The following is a 21,080-nucleotide window of genomic DNA, read 5'->3' on the forward strand; positions in this document are numbered from 1 at the left end:
TTAAGAACGCGCATCATTGTTCGTGGGAGCCAAATCATCTTAAGACTTGAGTCTTATGAGACAACTATACATTGTATACTAGTATGTTGTAAAACCTTTTATAATTTAATTTTTTAAAAATAAGCTATACTCCCATGTTACAAAATTATTTTATGATAAGAAAAAGTGTTATTAACATAATTTTTAATATACTTTTTTTGATATATTTATTTTTATTAGTTAAAATTTATTAAAAATATAAAATTAAGAGAGAATCATTATATAAGATATGAGATTTATTAAATTTTTCATTTTTTTTAATAAATTTCAATCAATTAAAAAAGTGTTTTAAAGAATATATAGCTAACATTTCTCATATAGTTAAATTACAAAATATCACAATTTTATAATAAAATATAAAAATATTTTATATTATCAATGTATAATTATTAAATTATAATTTTTATCTCTTTATCAATTTATATTATAAAAAGCATATGTATTTTTTAATATAAAGTAGTTTTACATTAATAATAAATGACTATTATAATAAAAAATTGTTTAATTTTATAATAACTAGTTAAAATTTGTATCAACAAAATTATTAGAGTCAATCTAACATATAAAAGGAAAAATAATTAAAAATATTATTTATAAGATTTTGAATTCAAATTTTATAACCGTCATCATAATTTTTATAAATAAAAATAAATTGTATAAATAATCATCTTATATCGTCAATGTTTAACGATTAAAATCTTATACGATATTATTTATTTTATCTCATATTTTACCTTTTTATCTCTTTTCTAATTCTAAAAGAATTGTATAAAAGTATGAATAAAATAATTATGTATCGAGACTGTTAAGTAATTTAACACGGTCATTGAATTAAAAAAAATCTTATACAATAAATTTGTTGATATATACGTAATCATATTAAAAATCACACCAATAATAATTTAGTTCCTTGTTGACTGTCTAAAATTTTTATATTAATAATATATGACTATTAATAAAATTGAACAGTTTATATATCTGTTTATTTTAAAAAAATGAAAAAGAAACCGGAATAAACTGTTGAAAAAGTAATTAAAAATAAAACAAAAAATAATTAAATAAAGTGGAATAAAAAGTGTTGAACTCTACAGACTACAGATACAATTTGTCACAGTACATATGTGAAACAAAACCCGATAAAGTAGTGGTGAATAGTGAATAGAATAGTCTTGAGTCTTGACCGGTGTGTGAGACAACAGACAATCCACCTTCCCAGTTCTTTTACTTTCCCTCGGTTTCTGCTTCTTTTCGCAAAACAGGAAACAAGAGCGTCGTAATAATTACTCTCGTTTTGTTTACCGGGAAAAAAAAAAATATCAGTCTCGTTTTAATTTCACCCATCATGTTCCCTCCTTCACTCCCATTCATTCCCATTACTCTCTCTCTCTCTTGCATCGTGGCAAAGTAAAACTCTCTCCTCACGAGACACTGGTTTCTCTCTCTCTCTCTCTCTCTTTCTCAACCAAGTTGTTTAATAAATAATACTACTGCAATGCAATCTCTCTCTATATTTGTCCTTTTCTTTCTCTGAACGAGAATGGCGAAGGAGCTTCTTCTGCAACTTCGTCTGCTGCTTCTTCTTCCCGAACAACGGTGTCGTTTTGCAGCTCCTCCGCCAATCTTCTGCTTCGCATTCTCCGCTTTGTGACTCCTCTTCCTTCTGCATTTTCGATCCCTCCGATCCGTTCAACTTCATCTTGCTTCTCACATCCACCGACTCACTCAACTCAGGTGCATTTCGCCTTTTCCTTTTCCTGATTCAACTTCTCTCCCTGCTCTTTCTTCACTCTCCTGCTTCCTACTTCAGATTTCTCTTCGTTTTCTTCCTTTGTACTCTTCACATTCACTTCAATGTTACTATTTACTTTTGCATTTCACTCTGTAGGCCTTGATTCGTCGCTTGTAACGCTTATTTGGATACATGTTTCTGTTACTGCTTAATTATTGCAGAGCCTTGTGTTTTCGAGAAATGTAGGTGAGCGAGCAAATCACGCGTACTGCTACTGATCTCGCTAATTGTTACTGCTTCAAGTAGCGAAGCATGAATTGTGCCTCGTCGTTGTTCAACGGAGAAAATATTTTCCGCATACATTATCTACAATTTCTATTTCTCTAGGTTTCTCGCTATAAATGGAAACATACTAATGCTCTACGTTAATCATTTATGTGGTGGAACCTGTTTGTCAAGTAATTATTAATTAACGTCCTGATTATTCAATTTTGGTACATAACTTAGTGTGATCCGTGTTTACTCTCTTTGAATGATCTTATTGTTCTGTATCCCGTATTTAACGAGCATTGCTGATTCCGGTCTTTGACTAATTTATTCCTCTCCTTTGTTTTTTGGTTTTCTTTTGATTGTCGATTACTATTTGTTGGTTTCTTTTTGCGGAATAATCACCGGTTTATTGCGTTGTACTTTTCCTATTCTTCCTTGAGAAAGGAAAATGGCAAAGGTTAACTTACAAGCATATGCAATTGTTGAGTAACTTCGCTGCTAGTGTAATTTCCCTTCTTAGTCACTTAGTGCAGTACAATAATTGTCTTAGCTTTCAAATATGGTTTAATTATTTTCTTGCCTTCCATATTTTGTCATCTAATTTTATTGTAAGGATTTAACGTGTTTGACTTGAAATGTACCCAGGGGTGGAATTCTCTTACTAAATTGATGACATGGAGCAGTATGAAGTACTTGAGCAAATTGGAAAAGGTGCTTTTGGTTCTGCTCTTCTTGTGAGGCACAAGCACGAGAAGAAAAAGTGAGAATCAAACCAACCTTACCTCTTTTTTTTTTTTTTTTTTTTTTTTTTTTTTTTTTTCACTCTTGCAATTCCATCAATCATTATTGTTAATGCTTTTGAATTTCTGTCTTTTGATTATATAGATACGTGCTGAAGAAGATTCGCCTTGCTCGTCAAACCGAGCGCTCTCGTAGATCTGCACACCAGGAGGTTGGTGCTTTAAATAGTGGTTCAGATAGAGCACTAACTGATTATCTTGTGACTTTTTCTAAAATATTTCCCTCTGCATGCTGCATGTTGCATTGTTTGTGTTCCAGTACTAGAGGAGTGTCATTTGCTAATGGGCCTAAAGACAAGTTTCTGATTTTAATATATAAATTAGGCAGTAAACGTAGCAGCAACACTCACATGTTGATGTGAAATTGTGGATGTGTATGATTCACATTGTTCTACTAACATTTATTTGTCTTGGCTTGTATAGATGGAACTCATTTCTAAATTAAGAAATCCATTTATTGTGGAGTACAAAGATTCATGGGTAGAAAAGGTATTCTGCTTCTTAATTTTTACATTTCTTCTTCTTCTCCTCAGTTAATTGTAAGAATTAAGAATTGCTTGTACTAGCTGCTTTCCAAAAATGAGCTTATATTGTAGGATTGCTAGGAAACCTCCTAGTGTATGAATCATTTGAGGATGTTTAACTTTTGATCTATTTTGGCTCCTTCGTTCTCAGGGTTGCTATGTCTGCATCATTATAGGTTATTGTGAGGGAGGAGATATGTAAGTCTCGTCCTCTAACTTCTAGCATACAGTGTATAGCTCTGTTTTCTTTCAACTCTTGTAAACTGGAGTCTGAATGTGTTTTTGAAATACATCATTGATGTAAACACAGGGCGGAAGCTATAAAGAAAGCTAATGGTGTCCTATTTCTGGAGGAGGTTGTTTTTGAATTCTTTTTTCTTGTCGAGATTTTAATTCCTTTCATTTGGACTTAGAATAAGGATAATATTCAAATTTTTGCATCTAAAACTAAAATGGGAGGTTTGTTTGCAGAAACTTTGTAAGTGGCTCGTTCAACTTCTTATGGCTCTTGACTACTTGCACATGAGCCACATTCTTCACCGTGATGTCAAGGTAGGTCTCTTCGTACATAAGAGTGATATTTCTATTTTCATCTAACTTATATTGAGCCATATACTTATGAGAAAATCACGTGATTCTATCAGTGTTCAAATATCTTCCTAACAAAAGATCGTGACATACGTCTCGGTAAGTCATTCTTTGTTTACTTTAATTAAGGCATCATGATTAAAGTTTTGTTTACAAGTGATCAATGATGAAGCAGGTGATTTTGGACTTGCCAAAATGTTGACTTCAGATGATCTTGCTTCCTCCGTAAGATGTGTAACCTTTGAATTGAATTTACTTATTGTTAATTTAACACGACTACTTGTAATCATCAATGAGTGGTTTTCTTGTGATGTAGGTTGTGGGAACTCCTAGCTACATGTGCCCTGAGCTCCTTGCTGATATACCTTATGGTTCTAAATCAGATATTTGGTCCTTGGGTTAGTACTTGTATTATGGTTTTGTTCATTGTAATTTTTCTATCATTGATTTTTTATGTGTGTATGATATCTGAAATCAATTATCCAGGATGTTGTATATATGAAATGACAGCGCATAAGCCTGCATTCAAAGCATTTGTAAGTTTCTTTTTTATTAAAAGTTGTTATTATTATTTCTTTATGGAACATATCTGTTACATTCATCTCTATTGTTGAATGAACAAATTCAGTTTATTATCAATCAGACAAACATTTGCCAATCAAATTGACTACCATCAAACTACCATGTTTAGACATGGATATTGTTGTTATGTGGACGGATCAGTAGACTAAAATCTCGTTAATTTACATTATCTTTGTATCCTAATTTGTTATGTTTTGAATTTGAACTCATGGTTATGTTGTTGTTGTTGTTATTATTATTATATAACTATGATTTTCACAATACATTATCAGCACTTATTTAGATGCATGATTATATAACGAATCAGATTCAATATGTATTTAGTGCTTTCATATCTGCCCTGTAAACTTTTTTTAACTTCCTAATTATCTTTCAATTTCTTTGAACAGGATATACAAGCATTGATTAACAAGATTAACAAGTCCATAGTCGCTCCACTGCCAACAAAATATTCTAGTTCATTGTATGCCTATAGTCTTTCATTATATAGTTTATTAATCTTGCCATTTGTGAATCACATTGTCTTTTTTTTATGCTGTAAAATTTAGCACTTGATATACCTAGTTCCTAAAAATTTCCAAACCTGACAGTTGCCAAAGAAAATTCAAAGTGGGATTTCTTGTTAATTTATAGTGATCAATTATTAATGTTATGTACTATATGATTGATCTAGTCATGTTTGTTATACTTTTGGCAGTCGAGGTCTTGTTAAAAGTATGCTGCGGAAAAATCCAGAGCTTAGGCCCAGTGTATGTAAAATTCTCCTGACCTAGAATAATTCATTGAACTTAATTGCTGCAACATCTAGCACTATATATATATATATATATTTTTTTTTTTGTGATGAATCAGTTGTTGAATAGATATAGCAATTTATGCTGTCATCTGAAGAACAAGCATGCAATTCAACCAACATTCCTAAACTTTGTTGGATTTGAGATGTCATTTTCCCATGGCATGTATTCTAATTTGCTTCACTAAACTGTGTTTTCTCCACTTTAATTGGAGTGTCAGGATTTGATTAACAGAAGAAATCTCTTTTGGCTTGCCTGGTTGGAGATGAGTTGGGTTGATAGATTTTGATATATTTTATTGTGATTTTTTATTTTGTCCTTTCATTCTTTTATATAAATGATTCTTGTTCGGTACAAGAGGAATATTCTTGGTACTACATTGCATCAACAGAGGCACAGGAACACGATAGCCAAAGTATCTCTAATTGAGTTGAGAATGGCCAAAATTCTACATTGTTATAGTCAATTGTTGGGGGTATATTAATAATGCCAGATTGACTGAGGATTTTAAAACTGATATTTGTGTCCTTAAAACATTCGAAGTTCGGAGGCAAAATGGATGACCTTGAAGTGGCATAGATTATGAAAGGCTTGAGTCACCTCTAACCTCTCACTTACCTTTTAAATGCTTTTCACACGGAGGTTATGCCTATGAAGGAAAACATTTCATGCCTCTTAAGTTTGAGGGATGAAAATCCATTTTGTTGTTTGGGTATCTTGCTGTAGTTGTGTGGCTGCCCTGTCAATATCACCCCTATCCTCTAAGGCTCCATTAGTTAGATTGATTATTTCTAGCTCATTAATCCTTTGTCTCTGATATATGTCCTTGTCTGGTGTCTGCTGCTATTTATCATGTTAAATTTTACCAGTGGTTGTGGCCTTGTGGTCAGCTATCATGCTATTTGCTTACGAGTTCAAATCTGATCTGTCATATGGACCTATTTTCTTATTTGAAGTGTTTACTTCTGGTTGTAGGCTTCAGAGTTGCTTGGGCACCCTCATCTTCAACCTTATGTTCTTAAGGTCCATCTCAAAATCAATAACCCCAGGCAAAGCACATTGCCAGTTCATTGGCCAGAATCCAACTACATGAAGAAAACTAGATTTTTGTTGCCAGAAGATGATCCTGTTTCCATCTATAGGGATAAGCGACATTCTTTCAGCAATGACCGGACACTAAAGCCTAGTGTATCTGGATTTGATCAAGATTCTGTATGCTCCACCCTAGAAATAGATTGTACTCCTGACTATTTGAATCAAAGGTTAGCAGAACTACGTATTGGAGATAGCCATGAAGTGAAGTCAATCCAGAAGCCTGCTGTTTCCAGAACTTCTAGCTTTACTAAGACTCCAAGATTCACTTCCTCAAAAGCCTCCACCACCAACAAGAAATCAGTGGAATCCTCAAAGAATCGCAAGGCGGTAAGGAAAGTTGTAAATCCATTGTTTTTGCACATGACTTTGGCTTCTTTGGGTTGGGGGTGTAGGGATGTTTGTCACCTGGTTTATATATAAATTTAGAGTTAAGCATGCCACCTGTGCGGCTTTGTTAAATGTTTAACACTTTAACTACACAATTCACAATTCTGGACCTCTATCAGTATTTTTCTAAAGAATGGATTGGTTGTATTGAACTACACTGACATATAGTAAAAATGACAATAACCTTCCTCCTGGATTGAAATATTACAATCAACTCTTATTGTCTCATTATAGAAACCTCCCTTCGTGTCATTAGCTTTTATTTATTTTTTAATTTAATTTTATAAAATCATTAGCTTATATCTTTTAGGTCTCTATTTACATCTAGGTACAACTTCTAGACTTATTTTCCCTGTCAAATAAGTCTTGTACCATTTATATTAATTGAAAAATTCTAAAAACAGGAGAGCACAAATTACTAGAAAAATGATTTCTGGTTTTAATAATCATCTTTTAAATTCTCTCTGTAACAAGTATTATTACAAAAAGAAAAAGAAAAAAATTATTCAGTTACAAGTTAAACCGTAACAATATTATAAAATTAACATTGTTTTACGATCGGGTAGATTTCTATAATGTGATTATATAGAGTGGATTGTAATATTTGAGACTGAAGGAGTTTCCTGATATTTTTGGTCTAACAAGGTAAGTTATTGTAAACAAAATATAATTTTACATGACTGACTTTCTAAAGTCTGATTGCAGCTTCCTCTTTCGCACAATACCACAAAATCTGCTAATACTAGTCGCAGAGCATCATTTCCACTGCCAGCAAAGGGTGGTGTTCGGCAGCCTCCTTGTAGGCCCAACGTCAGTTTGCTTAGTCACGTATCTTCACCAGATATCTCAGTCAATTCTCCACGAATTGATAAGATAGCTGAATTCCCATTATCTTCATATGAAGATTCTTTGTTTCCCATCAATAGAACATCATCCCGTGCACAAGGTTCCTCAGGCTTCGCATCTCATGGCAACAATTCGACTGTGATAGACAAATGCACGGTAGAGGTATATGATAGAGCCTCTAAGGCTGGTTGTATGGATGCTTGGCAGGGAATCAAGCAGAGCATGTTAAAGGAAATTGATGAGGATAAAAGTGGTTCCTCTGATCAAAATGCAACAGCAGGTGCTTCAAGCCACACCTCTTCTGACTTGCGCCGTCGACAATTTGATCCATCATCATTCCAGCAAAGGGCTGAAGCTTTAGAAGGGTTACTTGAATTCAGTGCAAGATTGCTACAGCAGGCAAGGTATGATGAACTAGGGGTTCTGTTGAAACCATTTGGGCCTGGAAAGGTTTCCCCAAGGGAAACTGCTATCTGGTTGAGTAAGAGCTTTAAAGAGAACACTTTTAACCCGGAAGAATCCCTGTAATCTGCTATAATGTTTACCGTAGTCATTTTTAGTGTTCAGTGTTTTTTCTCACACGAGAGGACTTAGCCAGCTGATTATTTAGGTTATAACATTTTTTTCATTTAGCCTTTTCTGTTTCCCTTCAATGAATAATGATAACTCAAATTTTCAAAATGATCCATGAAGCAGATGATAGACATTTTCACGATCCTAATCCTTATTACTCGCCACGAAAGGAAGCGAAGGTTGGTGTCTCAAAACCCTTTTTTTATATTCTTGTATTTTGTTGGCGCTTTTCTTTGATTGCATAGACTATACTCTACCTCAGTTAAATTTGAATGCAAAAGTGTCAGGTTTTGGCCTTGAATGTAAAAATTCATAAATGCAATGACCATATTAATGATATTGTGGACTAGAGATGTTACATTGCCACTATCTAGTAAGGTACTAGAAATCGGGCAGCTATTTCTTGGACAAAAGATTTTATTTTTTTAGCATTCAACATTGAACATCCACATACTTTAGATGACTGAGCATTGATTCCAACTTTATTCATTCTTGTTACACTTATCCAGGTGGAATTGAGTTGAAATGAGTGTTTTGAAACTATTTGCTGCATCTGCCCTATGACATGCAGTGTATTCATTTTTCTGTTTTCCCAAGGATTCCTTTAACCAAATTCATGTAATCTTCTGTTGAAGAGGATAAAGTTAAATACAAGATTTTGTCCAATTATATTGTAACATTTAAATTAAATTACATGAAAGATATTTTAAATAAAAAATAATCAAATTAAAATATCTTATCGGATATTTTTTAGTAAAGCAACTCGAGCTGAACCAAAAACAATTACATGTAAAAGAGAAGCTATATAGCCTGTAGCACGATAAAACAAGAAAAAGAAAATACGAATGAAAAAAAATAATCCATTTAATAAATAAATTTTTTTTATGCTCATATACTACTATTTGTTTACAAATAGGCAATGTTACATAATTACATATAGTTTAAATATCGGCCATTAATATTCTTATTCAATTATATTTAAATATAATTATTTTTAAAAAAATTACTTATTACATTTTTATTTTATAATTTTTCATTTGTAGATATAATTTTAAATGTGTTAAATAAATTTGGAACAAATTGCAAATAATCTTAAAAATAATTTATTCAATTCAACTTGATTAAGTTAAATCTAAAAGATTATCATCTAGATTTTAAACTAATTATATATATATATACATATTATATCATAGTTATTTTTAAAATATGTAATTTTATTATAATTTAAATGTTTTTATATCTTATATCAAGTAATTTTTTTTTCTAAATTTTAGAAATAAAAACAGAAAATATAGTTTCTTAATACATATTTTAAAACTATGATGTTTTTATTTTATATATTTGTATATATTAAATAAAAAGACAAAAATGCCCCTTCCTAGCTAATACCCCCGCAAATCCAATCTTCCGAACGGATAGGATAGAAGGTAGTGAAAGCAGAGGACTCTGAACTCGAAAATGGCTTCACTCTCCCTCTCAACACCAACAACACCAACCTCTCTTTCCTTCACCTCATCCTCTATCTTCCTCTCCTCACACCAGCTCCAAACCCATTCCAAATTCAAGTTCCCCATTTCACCCCCCAAATCCCTCTCCATCTCCTGCAAAGCCTCCCCCCTCCCCATCCTCAACTTCTCCGGCGACAAGATCGGCGAGTCCTTCCTCGACCTCCGCTCCGCCCCCCCGGACACCGCTCGCGCCGTCGTCCACCGCGCTGTCGTCACCGGCCTCCAGAATAAGCGCCGCGGCACCGCCTCCACCCTCACTCGCGGTGAGGTCCGCGGCGGTGGCAAGAAGCCCTACCCTCAGAAGAAGACGGGACGCGCCCGCCGCGGCTCCAACCGGACACCGCTCCGGCCCGGCGGAGGGGTCATCTTCGGGCCCAAGCCCAGGGATTGGTCCATCAAGATCAACCGCAAGGAGAAGCGCCTTGCCATCTCCACCGCCATGGCCAGCGCCGCCGCGAACACCGTCGTTGTGGAGGACTTTTCGGCGGAGTTCGCGGAGAAGCCGCGGACGAGCGAGTTCATCGCCGCCATGAAGCGGTGGGGGCTCGACCCCAAGGAGAAGAGCATGTTTTTTATGACGGAGGTGCCCGAGAACGTGAGGCTCTCGAGCAGGAACATTGGCACGTTGAAGATGCTCACGCCGAGGACGCTGAATTTGTACGATATTCTCAATGCGGATAAGCTCGTGCTCACGCCTGAGGCGCTGGATTATTTAAATCAGAGGTATGGGGTTGATTACCAAGGAAGTGATGATGAAGATGAAGAAGAAGAGGGTGAGGAAGCTGAAGAAGGTAAATGATTTTTGTTATAAACTATTATTGTCTAAAATGTGTTTATATTCCTTAATTTTCAGTTAAATTTCGGAATTGGGATTAGTACATGTATTGTTTTTAATACCTCTCGTGTTTTTCTTGTAATGATTAATGAATTTGTCTCTGACCCAACATTATGTAACCAAGCAAGTGGTATATTTTTGACAATTACTATCTTTGGTCCTAGTGGCACTCGACTGGTGTCATCAGTTTCCTTGTGCTACTTCGTGTTCTCTGTTTGTATCGCCTGTTACCTGTAAATGCAAAAATGCTTTTGAAAGTCAATGAATCACACTCCCCTGCTGTTAAAACAGAACGATGACAAGGCTACTTTTCCTTTTCACTTTCAGCATCTGACTGAGATCGAGACCAACATCCCTTGAATTCATACATGCAGTGGCCATATTATAGACCGGAGGTCTTACATTGTCACTGTCTAGTACAGGTACTCGAATCAGGAAGCTGTTTCTTAGAAAAAAAGATTTTATTTTTGTAGCATACAAGCATTCAACATTGAACATCCTCACATTTTAGATGAATGAGCATTGATTCCGGCTTTATTCATTCTTGTTACACTTGTTCTGATGGGCTTAAGTTGAAATGACTGTTTTCAAATTATTTGCTGCTGCTTCTGTTTGCTTGAAATTTAGGATTTCAGCTTCCAACTTGTGGGGTATTGATCTCAATTAATGCATTCAGTGGCATATTATTCATGTATATTTGAGAAGTTGTCCCCTCACTGATATCTCTAACTTGACCCCTTGCACGTAGCATGTTATTCTTCACAGTTCAAACCATGTAGTCAGACTAGTATACGAGAAAAGATAAAATCGTAACAATGCAAACCTTAATGATCTTCCCAGCAAGATGAAGGGTTGCACAGTTGAGTTTCTCTTAATTTTTCCTCTCATTTGCTAGCCATCCCATGTTGTCATTTTTTTGTTACCTCCAAAGAGGTTAATGAAGCTTGCAGCCAAAGAGGTTAGGAGTGTGTTTGTTTTTCTGTTTGGTACATGTAAACGTGGGTTCATTTTAATCCATCAAGATTCATACTGTTCCGCTTCGTTGCTTTGGAATGCATGCTACCGATTATACAAAAACACACTAGAAAGTTGAGTCATTTGTTTGGAGTGGTTGTGAATCATCGACTACCATTTGCGTGTGAGCTTTGAGCTACTTGCATTACTTTTAAGCTTAGGTTCTTCATGTTTAATTCCCGTAAGCAATTTTGATAATATAATGAAGCTTCGAAGGGCTTGTTTTCCTATTGCCGCTATGACAAGTATTCTTTCCCACATGAGCAGATATATAAACACGATGGGTGAAAAACTCGTGCTGTGTTTGGTAACACTGAAAAAGGGTGAGAAATAGAGATGAATGAAAAAAATAGTGGAAGTTAAAATTAGGGGTTGTTTAGTTGAGAAGAGACAGTGAGGAAGGAAAAAAAAAATAGTGGGTCTCGTAAATTTTTTGTCACATCTGAGGCAAGAAATCGACTATCATGGTTAAATCTGTTTAAATTGCAGGCTAAATGGACAAAGATTTTTAGGACCTAGTTATGTATATACCCAGCGGTTGCTAGTTAAACCTAGTCAGAATGTTTGACATGGCTAGAACGTGTGACACAACCTAGCTAGATGATAAAGAATGGAAAGACATTAGGGGGCTTTGGCTGGAAAGAGGTTTTTTCATACCTAATCATAATTTCGGAAAATTATAAATTTTGGGATTTTTAAGAATAATTAAAATATATTTGATTATTTATAAAAGTTTCTGGGCATATTTATATAGGATTTTCAAAATTTTTCATATTTGATTACAATAGTATATTTTTGGATGTATAAATGTTTTTTTACAATAATATATTTTATTAAAATAAATTCATTATATATATATATATATACTTAAATCTTATTACAAATATGATTTTAAACTATTTTAAAAATTTAACAATTTATTAAAATTATTTAAATATAGAATTTGGTAAAAAAAATAAAAAATGTTACATTATGATTAACAAAAATAAAAATATTATTTTATTTTATTTAAATAAAAATAAAAAATAAAAAGTGTTAACAAATATTATTAAAATGTAAAAATAAAATATATTTTAATAATATTAAAATTAATAAGATCAAGAAATAATAAGATATAAGAAAAAATAAATAGAAATGAGAGGGAGAGAGAAAGAGAGAGGGGGAGTGAGAGTGAGAGAGACCGAGACTGAGACGGAGAGTGAGAAAGAGGGGAAGAAAGAGAAATAGAAGGAGTGAGATTGAGAAAGAAAGGAAGAAAGAGAAGTAGAAGGAAAAAAACACACATATAATTTTGAAAAAGGATATATGATTTTTTTATATACATCAATTTGTTTTTCCTAAATTGGAAAGTTGGATTTTTATCTCTTTATAAAAATGTTTTTGTAAAAAAAATAAGAAAAATATCCCAAAATAGTATATTTTTGAGATTTGTTTTAAATAATTATAAAATAAAAAATAAAGATTCTCAATTTAAGATTTTTAATAAAATAAAAATATTCTTAGTAGCAAACGTTTTCTTAATGTTAGTTTTGATGGTTAACGATCCTCTTCCCTCCCAACGTTACTGAAAAATGTTGGATTCCATTCAACGGAGAAAATTAATTTTATAAGCAAAATCTAAGAAGGCAAGGGTGGAAACGGAAGAATTCCCGATTAATTTATTGATTTTCAGATACATACATAGATATCAAAATGGAGTATATAAAACTGGCATGCAGTCATTGGAGAGAACTCAAATGTATATTACATTTATAGTAATGTTATATATAATATATACACAAGGCAATCGCTTCTTAATCGTAGAATAGTTGTATAGATAATAACTATGTTAAAAGAGAATTGTGACAGAATGTTCCAAATATTCAACTTCTTTTTCAAACAGAATTTCATGAAATCTTCCCACTTTACCCTCAATTATATCATAAAAAGATTTGTAAATCTTATTATGATGTTTGACGTGAATAATATTCTACCACAAGTAATTCATTTATTTTTAAACTAATCCATTTATTATCTATTATCTGATTAATTAATCCTTTATATTGGAATGGGTGAAGAGTTAAATGATTTGACAATTTCTTACAGGTCTGAATCAAGATAATTTTGAATCAGAGTTTTAGATTTTTTTTCATCACAAAATGTGAAAAATTAATTTTGCGTTAAATCCGCTAAAAAATGTAAGAACTTATGCGGGTTGCTTAAAGTTTAACGTGGATCTCATTTGTGTATGAGGTAGAACTAAACATGTACAGTGTGAACTACTCACCTATTTCATTTATGTGTGATTGGGTGAGTGTTTGCAAAATTAAATTTACAAAGTTGATTTTAGGCGGAATTGAATTTGAACTGACATGATTTATATTTTTAAATATTTGTATTGCAAGTGTTATCTAAAGTTTTTTTTTTTTTTTCAGAAGATATGTAAAGTGTTTCAACCCGATCTATTTTGGACCTAGAATGTAGTTGTAAAAAAAGCCTATCCTTGTGTGATTTTATGAATTAAAATTTAAGAATGATTATACTATTTTTTTTTTTTTGCATATGATGAAAAATATGTTAAGAAAAGGTTTTCATTTAGAACTTCGAACAATCCATCGAGAGATTTTACATAAAAGGTTTTTTCTGAGTTATAAGTGAATTTAAATAAAATAAATGAGAATATACATATATATATATATATATATATATATATATATATATATATATATATATATGTATAGATGAGGGGTTAACTTATTTAAAGAGTAAGTTAATATAGATTTATTTCACTTAATAACTCATGTTTTACATCGAATTTGTGCAATCTAATTGTTGAATTAAAAACTCTTAATGTATAAATTAAGTCTGCAAGTTTTTATAAAATTTGAAAATTATTTGATACTTTGGTTGATTAATTCAAATTAACGGATAATCATATAAACATTTTATATGTTGATTCAAATTAATGAAATGAAGTATAAAATAATTTTGAAACTTAAAAATTTATGAACTTGATTGATATATTAAGAATTTTTAATTTAATAGTAAGATTGTTGAAATTTGATATATAATATGAGTTATTGGGTGAAATAAGTCTAAGTAAATTTATTCTTAGAGTAAATTAAGTTCTCCTTGTATCAAACTGTTAGTGGATCAACTTCTAGAGGTGAGTTGGTCACATATTTACCTAAATTATTTGTTCTATGATATCCAAGCATAGATTTTATTTGGGTTTTCACATTCCAAGACATATTCCTAAAGAAGAAAATTCTAGTTTTTACTTGTGCAATGTTTCCTGTAAGGTGCTTTCTAAAGTGTTGGCTCATCAACTTTGTTCAGTTATGGAAGAGTTGGTTAGCCCTGACTAGTGCAACTTTATCCCTTGTAAGCATAATAGTGATAATATTATCATAACTTAAGAGGTGGGGCATACCATGCATTCCAAGAGGGGGAAACAAGTAAGGATGGTTGTTAAAATAAACTTGGAGAAAGCGGAGTTTCATTAAGGATACTCTTCATGATATTAGGTTGTCCACTCATTCCTAGATTTGGTTTGGGCTTGCATATTAACCTCCAAGATGAGAATGTTGTGGAATGGAGAAATGTTGGATGAATTCACTCCCTCTAGAGGGATTTGATAAGGTAACCCTTTATCGTCTTACTTATTCACATTATACTTGGAGTGCCTTTTTGATATTATCGATGTAGTTGTGTCTACATATTGTCGGAAATCAATTTGATTAATTAGAAATGAACTTGTTTTGAATCACCTTGTATTTGTTAATAACCTTATATTATTTCATGTTCAAGTCATTTAGTCATGTTTGAGTATTTATATTCATTATAAAATTAAGCAAGTAGGAAAATTTCATAATTTACACGTAACTTATGAGAATAAATAATTTACTTAAAATCATGTTAACATTCAAATTGTTAAAATAAAATTATATGACTTTTTAAATTTATTGTTATAATAATTTTAATATAAATGCATTTATTTTCTTACTTAAATTTTTTTTATAACAAAACTAATTTTATAAATATTTTATTGTATTGAGATTATATATATATACACTAACATATGGAGATAAATTGTTTTCATAAAAATACTCAGAGAAATTTATATTTAACGCATAATTAAATTCATCTTTCAACATATTTGAGCAAATTTACATAGAAGAACAAAAATACTTTATATATATAATAGGCACATTTGAATAATAAATGAATAGTATGGTGTAGAGCTGTCAAAACGGGCTACCCGGCCCGACCCACTACGGGTTAACCATTTGGTGGACCAATCCAACCCGGCTCATTTATTAGTGAGCTCAAAAAAATCGAGCCCGGCTCAGCCCACCATGGGTTGGTGGGTTAAACGGGTTGGCTCACCTTTAAAAAAAATAATTTTTTTTTATTTTTTTTCTTAATATACAACTAAAGCCCAAAAATTTAAACTTATTTTAAAAATCTGAGATTCTTAACTAAGATATCTATAAATGAATCATTCATCCCAAACATTAAATGATAATTTTAAATACAATCAAATCAAATCTAAATAATCTCAAATAGGTAAATATAATCCAAAATCATCTTAAACTTCAAATATAATCCAAAATCATCTTAAACTTCAAATACAATCCAAAATCATAAAAATTACAAATCACAATCCAACATTAAATTATTATTGTATCATGTTGGACTGCACCATGACCCAATAATTATTGTATTTTTTTTTAAAAAAATTTAATCACGGGTTGGTGGGCCAACCCGGCTCACCACGGGTTCAACCCGGGTGAGTCGGGTTGTTAGTGAGCCGGGTTCAAATTTGACCTGCATTGAAATTTTTAAATTTTTTTTAACCCAACCCGGCTCGAACCCGTGGTGAGCCGGGTTAGCTCACCAGGGCAAACCCATTTTGACAGCTCTAGTATGGTGTCCATGTGATGTGATGCACCGGCTAGTAAACTATTTGCATACATATCCGTCGTGTACATGCGTGGCATTTAGAGTTGAGATTCTCCACCTGGCGTGACGGTAATTTATTGTGATTTGTGAGTTGTGTAGAACATGCGCGTGTCAAACGTGGCTTGGCCAAAGATGCGCATATCATACTATAACTAAAATAAGGGAAAGATGGTCAACCCTCCCATTGAACTTCCATTCACTATCTACAACTTAATGTTGAACACGGACTTCATCAAAAAGAATGTTCAACATACGCATCAAAATTATTTTACTAAATGTGTCACTCACTTTCATCCCGTCACTTGTCGCTATTATTTATTTATTTTTATTTTATGTTTGGACGGTTATTTCGGTTTTTAATCTCTCAAGTTGTTCTTATCTTTTTTTACAATAAATTGTTCTTATGTCTATCAAGTTATATCGATTTAGGGCAACTGTTTTAAGAGTTATTTTGATTTTCAATCTCTTAAGGTAATGTTACTTGGCGAAATAACGTTAAACAGGTGCAATTGTTTTAGGTTATCTTGACTTTCAAACTCTTAACACGTTAAATTTGTAAAGTAATAATGATTTGAGACAATTGTTTTCAGATTACTTCAATTTGTTTTGATTTTTTTCATCGAAAGTATATGTTGTCCTATAATAACAATTGATCTCTTAAAAAGTGTTTGTTATGATGACTATATTTAATCTAACAATTGACAATCAAGTTTAAACACACAAATTAAGATATAATAAATTGTGGACTTCATAAGACAAATATACTTGTACTTAGTTCTTTTATGCCACTTGAAATCTCAGTGAGATAATTGAATTTAATGACTTTTCTCATCAAATATCTTTTACATAAAGGGTTTTTTCCACATTGGTATGCATTTATTCCTCAATTTCACAAATTACTCATTCAAACACTTACTTTGACATTAGAGACCTAGTGAGTACCATCTTTAGAGGTTCATCAAAATTCTCAAAGACACCATCAGTGCCATCATGAAGGCTATGCATCTTTGTGTTCACATCACAACATGTTATAAAATTTAGATAGGTTGAGTTCAAGAAATTTACTAGATTCATAATTTATTTATTTTGTAGTTATAACAATTTATAGAAACTATTAATATTGATTTGTTAAGAATTAATCGAGATTATAACACAAATTTATTTTTAATTACTCAAATTTAAAACTTATTTTTGCTCGTCTCTATAATTTAAAACAATCTTAGTTAAGCCTCCATACTTGAACATTTATTAATGAAGGAATGATTTTTCATCCTACAGTCGTAATGAATAGCTAAAATTAAATGTAGTTAAAATAATTTGAACCATTTATGTCAATGTATGGCGTAGTTAGTTTGTGCAGTTTTTCCTCTATTTTGACTAATACCTGCATTATTGTTTAGTAGAAAGAAGGTTCCTTTGCAGACTTATTCACTCTTCTAGATGCAACGACAAACTTAAATTTCTTCGAATACGGGGCAGCAGGAGAAGAAAATTGGCGCTGTAATATAATTGTTTTATGTTGCCCACGAAACATGAGAAACCTATTTCTAATTCAAAACTCCGGTGTACGCGTAGCGTAGGATATGAATAAAACAAGTATATAATAATAAACTTGTATAACGAAAATCCACGGGTGTAACTATCCTAAAACAGTAACATGCATCACAAATATCATTTATAAGGACCAAACCCAAGTTCTTCCATGCATCATACACTCTTAATTACTTAATTTCCCCTCTTCAAGTCTCTCTTTTATTGTTCAAATCATATACCAAATGGGTTCCTCCAAGTTGTTGGGTCTTATGGCCATGCTTCTCATTGTGCTGCTACCCATGGCTGCCAAAGGGGATATTGTTGATGATATCCTCGGTAACCAACTTATTTCATTTTTTTCTTTTTGTGTGTCTATATTTTATTTTTATCTAATGCGTTAGAGAGAGTTAGAAGTTAAAGTGTTGACATAATTATTAAGGATATTCCATATTACAGGAAAGGTTTGTAAAGAAGTTGAATGTGGGAAGGGAACGTGCGTAGCGAACACAAGTTACCCATTGAACTACATTTGTGAATGCGACTCTGGCTGGAAGCGAACCCAAGACAATGATGACGATGAATATGCTAATAGCTTTCTTCCATGTGTCCTTCCCAATTGTAAATTTCTTTCTCTTAGTCAAAAATTAGAATATGATTGATGAAGGCCTAAAACTAATTAATTAATTTAACATCATGTGCAGGTAGCCTCAACTATGGTGGATGTCAGCCAGCACCACCGCCAGTTCCAGAGAAGAGTGTTCCACACAACTTGTCAGCTTTTGATCGTAAGTAATTAAACGTGCTTAGTAATTATTATAGACTAAGTTTCATAGTTCATATTATTAATCAATTAATTTCTGATGAAATAAAAATATATGATGATATAGCTTGCTATTGGGCCTACTGTGGGGAAGGTAAATGCGTGAAGAACAAAACATATACACACAGTTGCCAGTGCCAACCCAATTTCTATAATCTTCTCAACATCTCCGTTTATCCTTGTTACAGTGAATGTAAGGATCCAAGACCCTTTTTTTCTTTCTTCACAAGGGTAACAGAATGTTGATTAAAGTCAACTTTTTTTGTTGTACTTTGAAGGTACTATTGGATCTGATTGTTCCAAACTTGGCATCGAAGTTGGAAAATCAACCAGTGATAACAGTAGTGAAGGTGAGATTGGACTCATCACCTATCTCCTCTATTCATCTTATACTTTTCTTGCTAGCTATTACTAATGTTTAATTTGCAAGTCGTGTCAGAAAATGTTAATATTTGAAAAGGAAAATGAAAAACAGATAAGTTTGTAGAAATCTGAATTCTGAAGGGGTGCTAATTTGTTCCAGGAAACTCAGCCTCAGTCCTCTCAGGAAAGTTACATTGGATGGTTATGTTGTTGATGTCGACGGGTATGGTTATGTGGAGCTAGGAGACCCCTAGAGAGATGGCCAAAATTGTTTTGGCCAATTATTGATGTAAATTTTTATTGTTGTCCATTAGTCATTAGCGTATGATGACTACTGTGTGATCTACTGTATTGTTTTTGGGTATAATAAAGACTGAGATGTATTATAACTCGAGTGTTATTATTATTTTTGTATGATAAATTAATAATAAATATTCTCCGATACTCTATTAGCTGTTAATTACTATTCATTTTTTTTTTCTCTTCATCATCTTGTAATCCCACCATAAGCTTTCGATTTTACTGCGATTCCAGAGGAAGCAATATGCGGATAAAAAAAACTTCATTATTGCAAACAACTATTTGTTGCGGCCATTTTTCAAATATCGGTTGTTGTAACTACTTTCCCTGTATAAGGTCTGGTATGAGGTGATTGTTTGACGGATTACAACTTTCCATCTGAGAAGGATTTTTATTAGACTGGACTCTCGAATTACCATAACATAATATTCATACGATGAAATATGCAACTTTTGAGAACCTTTTTTCTAATTCTAAATGATCATCACATCTCCATAACACGACAACTCTTTATATATTCAATACAATAACGAAATCAACATAAAACTTTATATCTCATAATTCAATCATTATTATTCATATTCAACTTATTAGTCATCATACATCTCAATTGCACATCAACATCATGCATATAAAAATCTCAACATAGCTGCACAACTACACAACTCACCACTCTTCTCAACTTTTAACTAGCAACTCAATTAACAATATGCAACAATTCATCAAATCAAACAACACATACAATTTCATTTCTATAGCTCATTCATCATTTATTCACTTAACAACTAAGTCAACAAATATTCAACACCTCATCAATTACATCAACATATTTTTGTTCAGCAATCAGTGCTCAAAGCTACTCAACCCATGCCTGGTGTGGCTAAGGTAGAGGCTCTTGAGACCTTGTGCCTAGCATGGTGAAACACCACGCCCAATCCCATCTCAAGCAAAGAGGTTTGGCTTGACCACGTTGGACACTACTCAACTTAAGGCCCGATGTCACCAAGTCAGGGACCTCTCAAGGTTCCTACACTCGAAGCCATTCAAATCACGTTCGACACCATGTCAACTTGAGATGAGTCCCTTTCTTCACATCCAATGCCATTGATCTTGTGCTTGACATGATTGAGACAAAGGGTCTTGAGTTATAATAGCGCTTGACATCATGAAAGCGTGCCTTGTGTTACATCAAAGTTCTACATATGTAGAACCTGATTTTGAGTTACAACCTAAAATCTAACAGAGTTTCAACACATGCAACATCAAACAAGAATTACATACATCACAATCAACACATATATACACTTAGAATCAACATGAAACCCCAAATCATCACATTTTTCATCAATAACCCAAAACCCCCAACTTTCATTTCAATCTCCTCTGATTTGATCCAAACAAAACCATGAATTGCAAAGAACCCATTCAAAACACAACCAATTTATCATTTTATAACTCAATAATTTCACTAATAGCAAAACTCTAGCATCCTTGACCTCGAGTAGCTTGAGACCAAGGGGGAAGAAAGAAATAGAA

General features: G+C 32.7%; 3 protein-coding genes across 5 annotated transcripts; all 3 read left to right on the plus strand.

Annotated features, from left to right (window-relative positions):
- The first annotated feature begins 1,278 nt into the window (after nucleotides 1–1,278).
- LOC109817724 (serine/threonine-protein kinase Nek2) lies at nucleotides 1,279–8,593 on the plus strand. 3 transcript variants are annotated; one of them, XM_020383058.3, is made up of 16 exons: nucleotides 1,279–1,770; nucleotides 1,925–2,014; nucleotides 2,684–2,798; nucleotides 2,924–2,990; nucleotides 3,262–3,327; nucleotides 3,514–3,560; nucleotides 3,673–3,718; nucleotides 3,834–3,914; nucleotides 4,007–4,049; nucleotides 4,126–4,175; nucleotides 4,267–4,348; nucleotides 4,437–4,486; nucleotides 4,922–4,995; nucleotides 5,230–5,281; nucleotides 6,302–6,748; nucleotides 7,514–8,593. In XM_020383058.3, exons 3-16 carry the CDS (start codon nucleotides 2,713–2,715, stop codon nucleotides 8,180–8,182), a joined length of 1,860 nt encoding a protein of 619 aa, XP_020238647.1. In that variant the 5' UTR covers nucleotides 1,279–1,770; nucleotides 1,925–2,014; nucleotides 2,684–2,712; the 3' UTR covers nucleotides 8,183–8,593. The 3 variants fall into 3 exon arrangements, with proteins under 3 accessions (XP_020238647.1, XP_020238655.1, XP_020238664.1); XM_020383066.3 differs by lacking the exon at nucleotides 1,925–2,014; XM_020383075.3 differs by lacking the exons at nucleotides 1,279–1,770; nucleotides 1,925–2,014 and adding an exon at nucleotides 2,055–2,541.
- Nucleotides 8,594–9,624: 1,031 nt separating this feature from the next.
- On the plus strand, nucleotides 9,625–11,165 carry RPL4 (ribosomal protein L4). The gene is made up of 2 exons (XM_020347358.3): nucleotides 9,625–10,526; nucleotides 10,898–11,165. Exons 1-2 carry the CDS (start codon nucleotides 9,686–9,688, stop codon nucleotides 10,906–10,908), a joined length of 852 nt encoding a protein of 283 aa, XP_020202947.1. The 5' UTR covers nucleotides 9,625–9,685; the 3' UTR covers nucleotides 10,909–11,165.
- A 7,008-nt stretch (nucleotides 11,166–18,173) lies between these two features.
- Nucleotides 18,174–19,704, plus strand: LOC109795272 (uncharacterized). The gene is made up of 6 exons (XM_020354725.3): nucleotides 18,174–18,397; nucleotides 18,518–18,679; nucleotides 18,763–18,846; nucleotides 18,949–19,074; nucleotides 19,160–19,231; nucleotides 19,405–19,704. Exons 1-6 carry the CDS (start codon nucleotides 18,304–18,306, stop codon nucleotides 19,485–19,487), a joined length of 621 nt encoding a protein of 206 aa, XP_020210314.1. The 5' UTR covers nucleotides 18,174–18,303; the 3' UTR covers nucleotides 19,488–19,704.
- The last annotated feature ends 1,376 nt before the right edge of the window (nucleotides 19,705–21,080 follow it).

Source organism: Cajanus cajan, chromosome 7 (genome assembly GCF_000230855.2).
Source record: "Cajanus cajan strain Asha chromosome 7, NIPB_CcT2T_4, whole genome shotgun sequence".
NCBI classification, from domain to species: Eukaryota; Viridiplantae; Streptophyta; class Magnoliopsida; order Fabales; family Fabaceae; genus Cajanus; species Cajanus cajan.